The sequence below is a fragment of the Notamacropus eugenii genome, chromosome 1, assembly GCF_028372415.1.
Source record: "Notamacropus eugenii isolate mMacEug1 chromosome 1, mMacEug1.pri_v2, whole genome shotgun sequence".
In the NCBI taxonomy this organism is placed as follows: Eukaryota; Metazoa; Chordata; class Mammalia; order Diprotodontia; family Macropodidae; genus Notamacropus; species Notamacropus eugenii.
Window position 1 is genome coordinate 469280896 of NC_092872.1, and position 16858 is coordinate 469297753.

At 32.5% G+C, this 16858-nt stretch overlaps 1 protein-coding gene across 3 annotated transcripts in view; it reads right to left on the minus strand.

The window, feature by feature from the left end:
• RPGRIP1L (RPGRIP1 like) overlaps positions 1-16858 on the minus strand; it is a 129560-nt gene that overhangs the window by 73488 nt on the left and 39214 nt on the right. For all 3 annotated transcript variants that reach the window (XM_072632226.1, XM_072632227.1, XM_072632225.1), the window contains exons 12-13: positions 1409-1515; positions 1159-1209 (exon numbers count right to left, since the gene is read on the minus strand). In XM_072632226.1, coding sequence (XP_072488327.1) covers positions 1159-1209; positions 1409-1515 — 158 coding nt within the window. The remainder of the gene's footprint in view (positions 1-1158; positions 1210-1408; positions 1516-16858) is intronic.

Sequence of the window (16858 nt, forward strand, 5' to 3'; positions counted from 1 at the left end):
CATAAATAATGTTTTCTTTTTTCCATAAGGATTAAAGCAATTATGGTTTGAAAAATGCATAAATTGATATTTTAAATTATTATAGTAAAGGCAGAAATATTGTATTTCTCTGTAACAGCAGAAAATTAAATTTACACATCTATTGTCATTTTTTTCATCTGATTCATATCTTCAGTATAATACTTAGAATGAGCTGAAAGAAATATGTTTTTCCTAGGTTCTTTTATAAATAATCAAGTAACTTAGATCTAGAGTACATCTATAATATTCATTACTTAATATTTTATTTAAACTAACAGTGGTGAACCAATGAATTCCTTTTAAAATCTGCAAACTCTGACTCAATGCGAGGCACATATACCAAGAATACCAATGTTGTTATATTCACCAAAAAATATATATAGCAGCACATTTTTTAGTAGCAAAGAACAGGAGGCAAAGTAGATGGAGAATGGCTAAAGAAAAACTGTGGTACATTACTGTAAGAGAATATTACTATGCTATAAGAAATGATAAACACTGGAAGATTTATATGAACTGATATAAAATAAGCAGGAAAACTGGAAGCGGGAAAACAAAATATGGGACTGTAATAATGTAGATGTAACCAACAACAGCAACAAACAATTGAAATTAAATGCTGTCAAATTAGAATGAGAAAGCTTGACTCCAAAAAGGAGAATATATTAAGATATGAGAAGGCATTTCCTTGCCTTGCTTGCAGAAATAGGGAACTCTAGGTGTGAAACACTAAATATAATGTCAGAATTTTCTGAAGTATTGGTTACTTTTGTCAAATTTTTTTTTTCACTTTTTTTTAATCCTTTGAAATAAGGGATAGTTTTCTAGTTTTTCTAGAAAAACAAAAGTTATCAATAAAAAAATTTCAAACAAAAACTTAGTTTTGTAGTAAAGGTTTACTATAGTTAGATGTGTTGTAAATGTCGCGTTAATGAATTTTGATGTAATGAAATATGCACATAAGCAAATTAGTATCATTTCCCAACTTCCTAAGTTTCACTGGAAATGAAAGTACAACATATTTGCAGATGAGAAACATTTAATGTCCAGTTTACCATGATTAAAGATAAGGGTCAGAGCCAACCTAAAACAGAGAACTAGATGACACGAAAACTACAATCAAATTCAGAAAGTTACCTTTATAAGCATGAGGGCTTCACTGAATTCAGTCATATCAATTTCACTTTCCTGCAACACATTTATTAAGGAAAAGAACACCATGAAATGTTAATGAATAATAGACATGCATTCCAAATACAAGAAGGCATCCTCACAAAATGATGGCTGCCTGATACCATAAATTCATAAACTAAGTAACACCTTTTTATTATACTGCTTAATCTGCAAAATATAATGATCTTATATTTTTGAAGCAATAAAAATTCACCTTGCTGAAAAACTTCATGTGGTTTTTAAGTTCATCAAGCTGTTGCTTATGTTCCAGATAGCGTAAGTGTAGGTCTTTATTCTCTTGAGTAAGTTTTTCCGTTTGGTCTTGAAAATAAAAAAGACATAATAAAAAACAAAGCTAAAACACAAAGTGGGTCTGAAAAATAATGTCAAATGAATTTTCCAATCCTTAATACACATCAAACTCTAGCTAATATTCTTTTAGCCAAGAAACTGAAGTAACAGGGTACCTGAGGTAATATTAAAACTAGACAAAGGCACCAGGAGAAAAATGAACAAACTAATACTATATTATAAACCAAAAGCATTGTTCTCTTGATCAGAAACACTTTCAATAAGAGTTCCTATCATATTTATAGAATACATACATATGATTGTGTATATATGTGAATACAAAACACAGATACACGGTGTGTGCATGTATGCATATATGCATGTGTGCACACACATATACTGTATACATATATTTGTATACACATACCTACACGTTCACACATATTACACAGAGAAATCAAGGCCTCTATCACGTCAAAGTTACACTTATTTTAAAATATCTAAGAAAATATTTGCTAAGTCTAAGTCTTTTACTTACTTATTATGGTTCCTGAAAGACATGAAAGAAAGTATTTTTTTTAGAAATTTTCTAATTAGTTTCTTAATTTTTCTCTAACTTCCTAATTTACATAATAAAGTCATTATCTGGAGTTAAAAATAAGGTGCTTTTTCTGTCATTTAATCTCAAGTTGCTAACCAATCATTTTTCTTAGAGATTTGTTATCATAGGTGGAATTATCTCAATTATGTTAGGATAATGTCCTGCTTAATATATACAAAGTTTATTAAGTAGAGTACATGCTTAGGGTTGTTTTTCCAGAAACAATAATAGACTACATTGTTCTATCCAGATTGACTTGCCAAGCCACCCTAATGACCAAAAGTTTGTATTTACAGGTGAGGAGATTGTAGCCATGCAAACAAACATTGCTAATAGAACCTTAAAGAGCTTAAATCTTGATTTTCTTACCTCATATCTAAAACAAGCCCAGTTATTTGTTTCCTGTAATATTTTTAAAATTAAGCTGGTTCTGAGTAATAAAACTGAAAATAAAAATCACTGAACTAATTAATAAAACTAGGAGCTGGTTTTATGAAAAATAATAACAACAACAATAACGTAGACAAGTCATTGGTTAATTTGATTAAAAGAAATCCAAATGACCAGTATCAATAATGAAAAGGGTGAATTTACCACCAATGAAGATGAAATTAAAGCAATCAGTAGGAGCTATTTTGCCCAATTATATGCCAATAAATCTAACAATTGAAATGAAATTGATATTTACAAAAATATAAATTGTCCAAATTAACAAAAGAGGAAATAGAATACTTAAATAATCCTATCTTAGAAAAAGAAATTGAACAAGCCATCAATGAACTCCCTAAGAAAAAATTCCCAGGACCAGATGGATGCACAAGTGAATTCTATCAAACATTTAAAAAACAATTAATTCCAATATTACATAAACAATCTGAAAATATAGGCAAAGAAGGAATCTTACCAAATTCCTTTTATGACACAAAAAAAGTGCTTATACCTAAACCAGGAAGAGCAAACACAGAGAAAGAAAGCTATAGACCCATTACTGTAATGAATATCGATACAAAACTTTAAAATAAAATAGTAAATAACGAGATTACAGCAATATATCACAAAGACCACACACTATGACCAGGTGGGAGTTATACCAGGAATCCAGGTCTGGTACAATATTTGGAAAATTATCAGAATAACTGAGTATATCAATAACAAAACCAACAAACATCATATGATTATCTCAAAAGATGCAGGAAAAGCTTTTGGCAAAATATAACACTCATTCCTATTAAAAAAACTCACTAGAAAGCATAGGAATAGATGGAACTTTCCTTAAAATGATAAGTAATATCTATTTAAAACCATCAGAAAGCATAACATGTTTTCCGAATAATATCAGTAGTGAAGCAAGGATGCACATTATCACCACTATTAAGAAATACAGTATTAGAAGTGATAGCTATAGCCACAGGAGAAGAAAAAGTAATTGAAGGAATGAGAATAGGCAATGAGGAAATAAAACTACCACTCTTTGTAGACAATATGATAGTGTACCTAGACAATCAACTAAAAAAACTAGGTGAAATAATTAACAACTTCAGCAAAGTTTAAGGATATAAAATAAACTCCAAAAAAATCATCAGCATTTCTATATATTGCCAACAAAGTCCAGCAGCAAGAGATAAGATAAGATAATTGCACTTAAGATAACTGCAAACAATATAAAATTTTTGAGAGTCTACAGCCAGGACAAAATCAGAACTATATGAACACAAATACAAAGCACTTTTTACATACAGCCAGATCTAAAGAATTGGAAATATATTAATTTATCATGGGAAGGCTGAGCATATATAATAAAAAATGACAAATTCTACCTAAATTAAATTACTTATTCAGTGATATACCAAACTACCAAAAATTATTGTACAGAGGTAGAAAAAATGGTAACAAAACCCATCTGGAAGAACAAATAGTCAAGAATATCAAGGGAATCAATGAAAAAAATGTGAAGGAAAGTAGCCTAGCTATATCAGATCTCAAACTGTATTACAAAGTGGTAATCATCAAAACAATATGGTACTGGCTAAGAAATAGAGTGGCAGACCAGTGCAATAGATTAGGTACACAAGACATGGTAGTAAACGACCATAGTAATCTAGCGTTTGATTAATGCAAAGATCCAAGCTTTCAGAAATAAGAACTCACTGTTTGACAAAAACTGTTTGGCAGAAATTATGTATAAACCAATATCTCATACCAATCAGAAATAAATCAAAATGGGTACATGATTTAGACAACCTCATAAGTAAACCAGAGGAGCATGGAATATTTTGCTTGTCAGATCTATGCATAAGGGAAGAATTTGTGACCAAACAAAAGGTAGAGAGCATGACAAGATTTAAAGTGGATAATTCTGTTTACATTAAATTAAATATTTTTTTGCACTAACAAAAGCAATGCAGCCAACATTAGAAAAGCAGAAAACTGGGAAATTCTTTTTACAAGTTTCTCTGATAAACAAGTTTCACATACATAGAGAAGTCAAATTTACAATAATACTGTGAAATAATATGGGAAACAAGATTTTCCAGTTGGTAAAAGGTCAAAGGGTATGAACAAGCAATTTTTAGAAGAAATCAAAGCTATTTATAGCCATATGAAAAAATGCTTTAAATCACTATTGATTTTTGTTGTTGAGTCATTTTTCAGTTCTGTCCAACTCTTTATGACCCCAGTTAGAATCTTCTCGATGAAGAGATGGCAGTGTTTTTCTGTAGCTCATTTTAAAAAATGAGGAAAGTGAGGCAAGCAGGGCTAAGTGACTTGCCCAGGGTCACACAAGTATTAAGTATCTGAGGCCAGATTTGAACTCAGAAAGCCTTCCTGAATCCAGAACCAGCACCTTATCCACTATCCATTTAACTTCCTCAAGCTTCCCACTATTAATTAGAGAAATATAAGGTGCCTGAGGTACTGCCTCATACTTATCACATTGGCCAACATGACAGGAAAAGAAAATAATAAATGTTGGGGGGATGTGGAAAAATTGGGACACTAATAAACTGTTGGTGGAGTTGTTAATTGATTCAATCATTCCGGAGAGCAATTTGGAACTATGCCCAAAGGGCTATAAAACTCTGTGTATCCTTTGACCCAGTAATACTACTTCTAGGAAAATACTACTTCTACATACTAGGAAAATGGCCTAAATTTATAAAAACAAAAGCTATAACAGCTTTTTATTGTGGCAAAGAACTGGAAAGGGAGGGAACGCCCGTCAATTAGGCAATGGCTGAACAGCTGTGGCATATGATTGTGATGGAATACTAACATGCTATAAGAAATGACAAGCAGTATGTTTTCAGAAAAAGATTTATATGAACTGATGCAAAAAGTAAGCAGAATCAGAAGAACATTGTGCATAGCAACAGTAATATTATACGATGATTAACTGTGAATGACTTAGCTCTTCTCAGCCATATAATGATCCAAGACAATTCCGAAGGACTTATGGTAAAAAATGCATCCAGCTCCAGTAAAAGAACTGAGGGAGACTGACTGCAGGATTGCCACACACTTTTCCCCCACTTTTTAATTTATTTATTCACTCACTCACTCTTTATTTATTTAGGTCTGTGGTTTCTTTTGCAACATGGCTAATATGGGAATATGTTTTTTTGCAGATGCTTGGCTTCTTAATGAACGGGGAGGATGGGAAGTGAGGGAGAGAATTTGGAACCCAAAATTTTAAAAACATGTTACGAATGTTAAAACTTGTCATTACATGTAATTCAAAAAGATACATAAAAATAAAAAAATTAACAGTTCTTGTTGCCATTTGTACTTGGTAAGGTTTCATTTTGGTGATTATAGTTGATCTTTGGTGTCCTCTTTAAAGTACGTCAGCCTATTTCATGTATTTTTGTTTCTGTTTGGATCTATTTAGCTTAGCTAAACAGCTTTGGATCTACTCTGCTTGGCTTTCTAGGTGGCACAGAGAATAATAGCATGCTGGGCTAGGAATCAGAAAACTGATCTTCCTGAGTTCAAATCCAGTCTCAGACAACTATTAGATTTGTGACCCTAAGCACGTCACTTAACCCTGTTTGCCTCCATTCCTCCTTTGTAAAATGAACTGGAGAAACCCCCTCTGGTATCTTTTGCATGAAAACCCCAAATGGGGTCATGAAGAGTCAGATACAACTGGAACAACTCAACAGCAAACAACAACAACTTCATCTGCTTTAGCCTTATGGAAACTCAGAACTCCAGAGCTCAAACAATACACCATTTTTAGTCTCCCCAGAAGCAGGGATTATAGAGGTACACCACCTTGCCTGGCAGCCAATTTTTTTCCTATTATGTTTACTTTATATTCATTTTACCTTACTTGTAAGGTATCTTATACTCATTTTACCTTATTTGTTATTAAAAAATACAACAAAAATATTTGCTTAGATTAATTTTACACAAATGTGAGTCTAGAAAATTTTGATGACTTTTGCTATTTCAACTGCTTCTTTCAACTCCTTTGGTCCTGATATCAAGCCAGTATCTAAAAACAATAATGAATTAAGAAACATAAGAAATGTAACAGTGGTAATTGGTATGAGTTATTAAATATTTCTATTTGATTATATTCCACCAAAGCTCTTGGTTTGTGTCTCACCCTGAAGTCTCACATGGAGGTGACTTTGGGCTCTTGAAGGAAACAAGCAAAACGCAAGGTGTAGAAGTTTTTCTCAAAATGAAAAAAGCTTCAAATATAGTTCTGGCAACAGGCTGTATCTACTATTCCTGGATCAGCCTAGCTAAGTACAGAGAAACCTATCACCAGAAAGCTGGCTAGTAGGTGACAACTTCTTCCCTTGTTTTCTCCATTCGAGCACTGTCTTCAATATGAGGACTTTCCTGATGTCCTGAGTTTCCAATGCCCTTCCTCCCTTACAAAATTATCTTTTATTTATCTTGAATATATTCTGTATATACTCATTTATGTATATGTTATCTCCCCTGATAGAATATAAGCTCCCTGAGGGAAAGGAGAGTTTCACTTCCGTCTGTGAATACAGTGCTTGCACATAGTAGTTGCTTAATCAATGTTCAATTACCTGATTAATGAAGCAGAAAAAAATATAAATTTGCCTTCGGTCCTACGGGATCCCTTGCAGCTTCTGCAGTGATGGTGAGATAATGGCAGAAATGTATGCAAAGGTAATAAGAATTACACAGTTTTTATACCATCTACAAATATTAACTGTTGTGGCTCTTAATATAATAACTTTATCTAATGACCAATGAGTTGGAGCACTAATAGAGGAGCTGAATTGTATCTATATTGGAATTCTTACTATAAATGATACCAGAAGACATTAAGAAGTTGTAGCTAATTGGAACAAAAGCTTACAGTTTTTTCTTGGAGAGGTGAACAAAAGATTTGGTTTTATCATGTCTACCCAAGGGCAACAAAAGAGACACCGTTTCTTGGGATATCTAATCACATGCCTCAAGATGCCTCTCATTAGCACGAAGACATTAACTATGAGGATGCTGCAGTTTTTGCTTCAACATCTATAGCAGAGATTGAAGAAGTGAAGAAATTCTAGGACTTAGTCCAAGTTTTACAGAACAAATCCTTATTTTGTGAAGTTTGGATTCAGTCAAAGGGCCACACTTGAGGACCTACAGGGCTGTAGGTTTCCCACCCCTGTTCTAGGTAGAATTTGGCAAGGTATTCTACAACAGGTCAATATATATTTTGATTCATGGTTATTTCAATGCAAAATTGGGTACAGAAGAAAGCAAAACAACAAAAAATACATTTGAAAACATGCTTAGGATTAAGAAATGAAAGAGACCAAAGGCATATTAACTACTCGTGCCAATATAACAAAAAAATATTTTCTTTAAAAAAGCAGTTGGAAGTCATTGGATGTGGTGAAGACTGAAAAATGCCACAAAAAATGAATATATCTTGACCAGTAGAAAATTGCTAGTTAACTGATGAGGGAATTGTTTCCAAATCAGTTATGTGGAATCAAATCATTTAATGGTTAGAATGAAGTTCAAAATCAACACTAAATTAGAATAAAGGACAAAAATGAGATGTTGCATGGAATTACATCAGCTCTATTCTTAGATAGATAAACTAACTCTCTACTTTGTAGACAAAAGACATTCGTGGACTGATTATTACTGTTGAGAAATTTAACTGTAAAACAATCACCATAATAACAGGCCAAAATAGCGCAATAAGACACTATTACTTTGCCAGGTGGAGGCACTTGGTAAGCTAAAGGCAACATTAATTTAGAAGACAAACTCGTTTTTAGAACATTATGGAAGATGGACAGGTATGATTCTATTATACTCATAAAACAGTGAAAAGTGTGGATAAGTCAAATGGTCTCATTGCCTGTTTCACAGAATTTTTCCACATCTTCAAATTCTACAAGAGATGCTGGTGCATATATGTAGTCATCTTCATACATTGCAATTGAAGGTGACCAAAAATGCCTCATGAAATGATGTTTCTTGTTGCCTTTGGACACATATTAAAACCACGTCTACCAAATCATTTATTTTCCTATCCTAGGAAAACTTGTGAAATAACCTTCCATTCAATTTCAACTTCTATTTGCATTCTGGTTTCATTTACAGCAAGTATGTCAAGATTAGGGGTTCTTAAATTTTTTTGTGTCATAGACTTCTTTTGGCAGACAAGCAAAGCCTACGAACTCCTCAAAATAATGTATTGAAATGCATAAAATAAAATACAAAGTATTACGAAGGAAACCAATTCTATTGAAAGTGTTACCTATCTCTAAATATCTATCTATCTATCTATCTATCTATCTATCTATCTATCTATCTATCTATCTATCAAACAAACCCAATTTCATAGACCTCAGATTATGAACATCAGAACCTTGGTTTAGATCAACATGAATGATGTAATTCAGTTCTGCTGGTGGTATTCAATTGGCCACTGGAGATGAATATCCCAATGGGAATACCAACAGCTAAGTTAATGTTTTCAGATGGTACTAAACTGTGATTCTTATAAGGCACTCTCTTCTACCACCTCTCCACCATTACTGCTTAAATATAAGCACACAACACAGGGCTGAGATCCATTTTGTACTTTGCTTTGTTTCATGGGTTGCCATGGTCACAGAATACCAAGTTTCAAACCCCAGAAAGCAGATATGTAGTTAAGTGTTAGAAGTGTTCATAAAATCTTCCTAATATTGTAGAATAAGAGGCCAGAGTTTGTGTTCCTCTGGCATACTCTTTCAAAATTCTGGGTCACCTTTACACCTTGAGGAAGAAATCAAAACATTATTCTTGTATTTATCAACACAGTAATTACCGTTAGGAAAGGAAATTAAACGTAAATTTTTAGCATCATGTACTTTTTACTGATAAACAGATTTTGAATCTACAACTATTAGAGCTATAGCTATTTAATTTTATCATCTAATAATGTACATTCTCAACTGAGTGATTAAATTTTAAAGCATTTCTCAAAGGTTTAAGGAACAAAATAAATAAAACTTCAAGGAGAAATGAAACTTGGATAATTTTAAATAAATAAATGATTTGTAAGTAATTTAAAAATAACAAAAAACCCAAATTCATAATCAAGGTTGTTGATGTATGGCAATTCCTTATGAGAAATTGTGTGGTATAGTGGATAAAGGGCTGGCCTTGAAGTCAGGAACTGGGTTTAAATTCTGCCTTTGACACATGAGCAAAGCATTTAACCTTTTAGTACCTCAAGGTAGCAGCACTCTGAAACTGCAGATAATAGAGTTACCAATATGACTGGCTGAAAAAATATTGTATGCAACTAAGTTTTTTGTTTGTTTGTCTTGTGTTGGTCACGGAATGACTATTTAACCATGGTCAGTGTGAATAAACACTCATATGTAACAGTTTACTCCTAAGCCTAAAAGAGAAAATGGAGTCAGTATTTATCAGAGGTGGGATTTGAACCCAAGTTATCTTGTCTTTTGAAACTGATCTTGAATGAATATATTGCTCTCTTATAGGTTAAACTTATGTATTCTTTTCTATGTTTTACTTATAACATTACAAAATGGCACAGAAAAAGCAGAATTCATTTATATTAAACCCCCTAAAAAACACAGTCACAGAATGGCTATTTTTAATATGATAAAAGAATACATTTAAAAACAAAAGCTAGTATTATTTACAATGAATAAATAGTAAGTTCCACATATATGTACATACATGCATACATATGTATACAAACATATGACATTCCTCTCCCTAGGACAGTTTGATATAGTTCTAGAAATGGTAGTGGTTAACAGAAATCAAAGGCATAAACACTGGCAAAGGAGAGGCAAAATTAGACATATTTTCAGATAACACGCACACTTTGAAAACCCTCAGAGAATGAGCAAAGTAACAGTAGCTTAATAAAATTTCAGCATACAAAAGAAATTCTCCAGATCAATAGCATTTCTACATAGTAACAACAAAAACCAGCAGAAATAACAGAAAAGGAATTCCCATTCAAAATAATGACAAAATGCATATAGAAATCAATCTACCAAGACATATAAAATATAGTTACAAAAGACTATTAAAAAGGGAAATAATGACTTAAATAATAGTAGCTATTCATTATTCATGCTTTGGTCAATATAATAATAAAACAATAATGATGATGATATGGCCTAAATGAACAGACAAATTTAGTGCTATATCAATTAAATTACAATGACTAGTCTATAATACTAGACAAAATAATAACAAATTCATTTGGAAGAAAAAAGGTATAAAATCCCAAAGGAAATTGGGAAAAGGAATGGAAACGTGGTGGGAGGGGAGGAATGACATTTCTGTAAGTTGAAATGTATTACAAAGCAGTAACCATTGAAATTACTTGGTACTGATTAAAATACAGAAAAGTACATCAGGAGAGCATTCTAGATAACATAGAAAAGAAAAATTCATTAATGTAACATTTGATCAACTGGATAGCATAAATGACCCAGATATGACATCTCCATCTGTTAAGAATCAGTGAGAAAACCAGAAAGTAATTTGGCAGAAATTAGGTTTAGATGAATATTCTACACAATATATACAATAAAAAGTGCAAAATGGATAGGGAATATAAAAGTTCAGCATAAAAAATTAAACATGAGATCAGGTACCTTTCAAACTTCTGACCAGAGGAAGAATTTTTAACCATAGGAAATTTAGAGATCACATAAGAAAAAATGGATAAATTTTTAACTACATGAATCTGAAAAAAAACTGCACAAACAAAATCAATGAAGCTAGGTTAAAAAGGGAACTGCTTTGGACATCAAATCATGATATCAAATTTATGATAAGGGTCTGATATCCAAAATATGTACGAATTTGATAAAAACATACAAGTAAGTCAAAGATGCATTCACCAATACATCAAGGAATCAAGGAATATGAACAAATGTTCTCAAAAGAAAAATCCATACCACTGACAGCCATAAAAATATTGCTCAGAATTATTACTAAGAGAAATAGAAACCAAATATGACCACGAGGTTTCACCTTATATCTAGAAAACTAGCAAAAGACGGAAAAAGTCAAAGTCGGAAGAGAAATGTGAAGATAGGCACACAATTCACTGTTGCTAGAGATGTGATTTGGTCCAACCATTCTGGAACACAAAAATTTAGAATAATGCAAGACAAGTCAAATTCATATTCACTATATAAAATTCATATTTTTTTGAGATAGCCAACCTACTACTGGTCATATACCCAAGGAGATCAAAGATATTCACAGGATATTCACAAAATATTCACAGGATAACTCCTTGGGAGGTGGCAAAGATCTAGAAATCAATCAATCAACAAGCCACTATTATTATTATTATTATATGTTAAGCATCTACTAGGAGCCAAGTATTGTGCTAGGTACTGAAAATACAAAGAGCAAAAAAAATCCCTACCCTCAAGGAATTTATATTCTATCAAACAAAAGAGATGTCTATTGATTGGGAATCACTAAACAAATTGTGATATTAAATGGAATTGAATGTGTCTTTTCTGTAAGACAGAAGTGACTATGGAGAATTTAGAAAATCATGGGAAGATTTATATGAACAGACACAGAGTGAAGTACAGAAAATCAATAGAACAGTTTACTATGACCTTATGACAATATATGTGATTGTAACAGGGTAAATGGGAAAAAATAACAACAAACGAGAACACTAATTAAAATGACCAATGTTAATACTGGAGAGGTGAGAAAATTTATCTCCCTCCCTTCATGGTAGGGGAGGCTACAGATTTGGAATATTGCATACATTGTTAGATGCCATCAATGTTTTTTTTTATTTTTCCTGAATTGTTTTCTTTCATTTTTATCTGTTATGAAGAAGATTTACTGGAGAGAGAAGGAAAAAGGAAATATTTAGGAATAAATGTGATTTAAAAACAAGATGTTGTTAAAAATAAAATTTTAAAATTATGTAGATATATCATGTCATTGCATAGACAAATAAAATTTAATGTTTTATTTTGTTCTTAACATAAAATACGAGGAATTAATTGACTTCATTTCACTGCTCAACAAAAGTTCAAACTAACTTTCTTTGTCCTGTGAATGAATAATATGTGTCCTCCATTCTCTGAAAAGCTATGAATATAGATTTAACAAATTGTGAAAAAAGTCCTGGATTTGGATACTAGAGACTCTTAGATTTGCCTCATACTCCTTATGTGACCCTGGGCAAATCACTAACCTTGTTGGACTTCACTTTTCTTAAAATTAGAGACTAAATGACTTCTAATGCTCCTTCTAATTTTAAATCTATGATCTTATGACCACAGGGGCAGAGAGAAGGAAAGCAAGATGTGAAACTGAAGATGCTGAGAACCATATCATATTACACTAGACACAGTACACTCTTCAAGGGGACTGTTGGTGATGTTATATTCCGAAAGACAAGGTAATGGAAATCTTAAGTCATTAACTATAACAGAAGTAAAAATTAAGACAATGAAGATTTCACTCATACCCATCAAACTGGCAGAGATGGCAACCGTTAATGTTGGAAGGCACATGACCACTCTTGGATATGTGCCCCAAGGAAATCAATAACTAAAACAAGGTCCTACATTTAATAAAATATTCATAACAACAGTCTTTGGGCTAGTAAAACACTGGACACAAAGTGAGCATCCACAGCTGAAGAAGGCTATACAAATATAATAGAATATTGTTGCTATAAGAAATGACAAATATTAGTTATTTGGAGAAATGTAGGAAGACTTGTATGAAGTGACGTGTAGTGAAGAAAGTAGGATCAAAAGAATATACATGACTACAATCACTAAAATTCTGCCAAAATTTAAGTTACTACAAAGGCCAATCTTTCTTTCAATATCAATATTGAGTTCTATGGCTGTGGCATACTGTTGTATACACTGTCAATGGTGCCAACTTTATCATTTGCATTTTTGTGCGATACAAGGGATATTTGTAATGATTCTGATATTTATAAAAGGTATAAATGAGTTTTTAACTAGGGGGCAATGGGAGATAAAATTGCCAGATTCTAGGTACCTGGCATTTTCTGGTTTGAATTTAATATATTGCTACAATTTCCTAATTGTAAATTAGGAATATATTGCTACAATAGCATGATTTTTGGTCTGCCACTGGACTTTTATGACTCTAAGAAAGAGAGGCTGATGAATTTGAACAACTTGGTCTCACTTAAATCTAATTCACTCAAGTCAAGACATTGCATGTGATGTCACTGGTCCTCTTCAGAAAACTAAGGATGAATGACAACAATAGGTACTACAGGTATTATCACCATTTTACAGATGAGGAAACTGAAGCTAAGAGGTTAACTGACTTGTTCAGGATCACATATCCAGTGTCACAAATCAATTTTTATATCCTTTTTCATTTTATCAGTGAACAACAGTATAGATATTTGAGCAGCCTTGGGGTCCTGAATTTGACACATGATGGCTCTATGACCGTAGGTAAGTTATCTTCTAAGTGCCCCAAAAAGCTCTCTGACAATTCAGAGGGAGAGGAATTGCAGATATGCATTAGTGGATAGATGGTCCATATGGGAATATCACTGAAGGTCATGAAACTCCCACCCTAAACCTCACTAAAATTTTATCAACTGCTTTATAGTCTTTCACAGATATGGTTTTAATGGGGTGTTGGAACCAAGAAAAAATGTGGGCTCTTAATAAATACTTCTGAATCATTTTTTGAATTTTATATTTACATATTTATGAAATCTTTTCCCTTCTCATCACTGTTGCTAAAACACAGGTTTTGTGTCCTTGGAAGATCTAAAAAGGAGGAAAATAAACGTGCTACAGTATGCCGAATCACTCTGCGTAAAATGGAAAATAAATTCTTACCTTACGATTTGAAGAAAGGCAGGTTAAGCAAAATAGCATTTTATTCAAAGAGATAACATTTCACTCTTTAAAAATTATGTTCTTCCTGCAATACCATTAATAACCAGAGTCAAGAGAACAATCCAACTAAACAATTCTCAGAGTTCCTTTGTGCTAATATCGTCAGCTGTGATCAATATAGCCATATGCATTATGTTGAATTATGCATTTTAGCTAAAGATAGAAAGGACTTTCAAAAGCAGACCTTTAAACACATGCAGTTAATTTAAGCATTAGCCAAATGCAAACTGCATTTACATATCCGTTCCTCACCATATTCACACAATCTGAAACTAATTTGTACCTTGAATAAAGAGGTGAGTAGTCTCTAAAAATAATTTGCTAGTTATATGAATGACTGTAAAAAGATGAGGAAACATCTTCTGGCAAAGAACACTTGCTACATGAAAATGTGTATGTGTGATGGAACTTCAAAGTAAAAAAAAATCAAGCAATTTCAAAACCTTTAATACAAACAAGAATTTTTTAAATATGAAAGGGTTGATGCAGTGTGTATGTAGTAGAAAGAGCACTGGACTTGGAATCATATTGGATTGGAGATATTTTCTAGCTCACTGATCCTAGTTTAGTCACTTAACATGTCTGAAAATCCAATTTTTATCTAAAAATTAGGATAATAATGCATGTACTACCTATCTCTAGAAAGAAAGCACTTTATAAATCTTAAAGAGTCATGCTGGTAAAACATATGAGCATACTATATAAATATGAGTAAAGTCAACAGAACATGTAATTAATTTGAAGTTCCCTGTTTAGTACTCTTTCAAATAAATGGTCACAGTAAAAAGAGTGTTATTGTTAATATTTTCCTTAAATAAACAAAAATGTACATTCTCAGAACTGTAAACTGAAGTTATATCAAAATGAGAATACTTCTACATAACTGTTCCACGATCAAAGAATTGGAGCTTTAGAGCTGGAAGAGACCTTAGGAGTCATTTCATTCAACCTCTCACTGTGCAGATGAGAAGACTGAGGTTCAGAGAAGGTAAGTGACTTGCCAAGGATCACACAACAGTTGGAATTTTAAGTCAGGTCTTTCTGACTCCAAGTCTAGCATTCTCACCACTATACTGTGCTCTCTCTTTACATGAAAGATAAAGGCAGAAAATAAAAATGAAAGGAGAAGGAACAGAAGAATTAAAATTATTCAGCATTTATAGCATTTAGAAACTGAGGATAGCACAGCACTTTATCATTAGCCTACAACTGAGTAAGTAATAAAAATAGCAAATGTTGAAACTACGTTGCATTAAAATTATTTTTATCAGTTACTTTCAATAGCTGGTAGATACAATCTCAGAACTATAAAAGATATTGTTCCTTCTATTTAATTTGAGCCCAGTAAGTGAAATGCTAGTTTTTAATCATGACATATATATATCAGAGAAACTTGGTGGGGAAGAAGAATGGGTGATTTCATTTCCTTTGGAAGTAAATGAAAGTAGTTGCTTATATTTACTTCATGAAAAGAAAGTAAAAAAGTGGAAACTATTTCTATTTCATTATATCAATATACCCAATCCCAAACATTCTGTACAAGCTTACAGTTTCCTAATTCAGCAGGTATAGTAATGTGTGTAACAATTGGCCTTACTTGTATAGTTAAGAATTTCTTAATGTTCATTATAATTTGTCACTTAAGGATCTTACAACCAGAATGAGATTTAATTTGGGGTAGAATAAAAATGTGTATACTATCTGTATATGTTTTATCTCCTGATTTGAATATAAATTCCTTGAGGATAAGGAGTATGACTTTTTTATCTTTGTGCTCCAAATGCCATGCATAATGCCTTGAATATTCTTTACCACTTTGATGCAGTGGTGATCCCATCAACATGGGTACTACTTTCAGTGGTAAATATTGCAACCTATGCATACTCTCATTGTATAGAACTTGACTACCAACTCCTATGAATTCTTCACAGAGGGCCTACTCAACATGCTAGGGGTCTGTGGGTTTCTATCTAAATCTCTTGATGGTATGTGAATTCCAAAGGAATATGTAAGCTATCCATCAGTTACTCCTTGCTCCAGCTACATGAATGCCCCTCCCTTTTTGTTATACATCTCTTCGAAAACATTTTAAACCACTTCTGTATTATACTTCACTGGTAAGATATTATAAACTACTCATGCTCACCATGTACCTCTTCATTGCCCTCTGGAAGACTTTCAACTCCGAACTCTTCAGAGACTATAGTATTCCATGATTCACAGTCATATAGCATCACCAGAAGAATACTTTTAAGAGGAATGGGTGTACTTTTGTCTCATGAAGAAGCTTGAAGTCATTAAAAGGAATGTAATTTGTCATAAGCAATCTAACCCACTCTCCTGC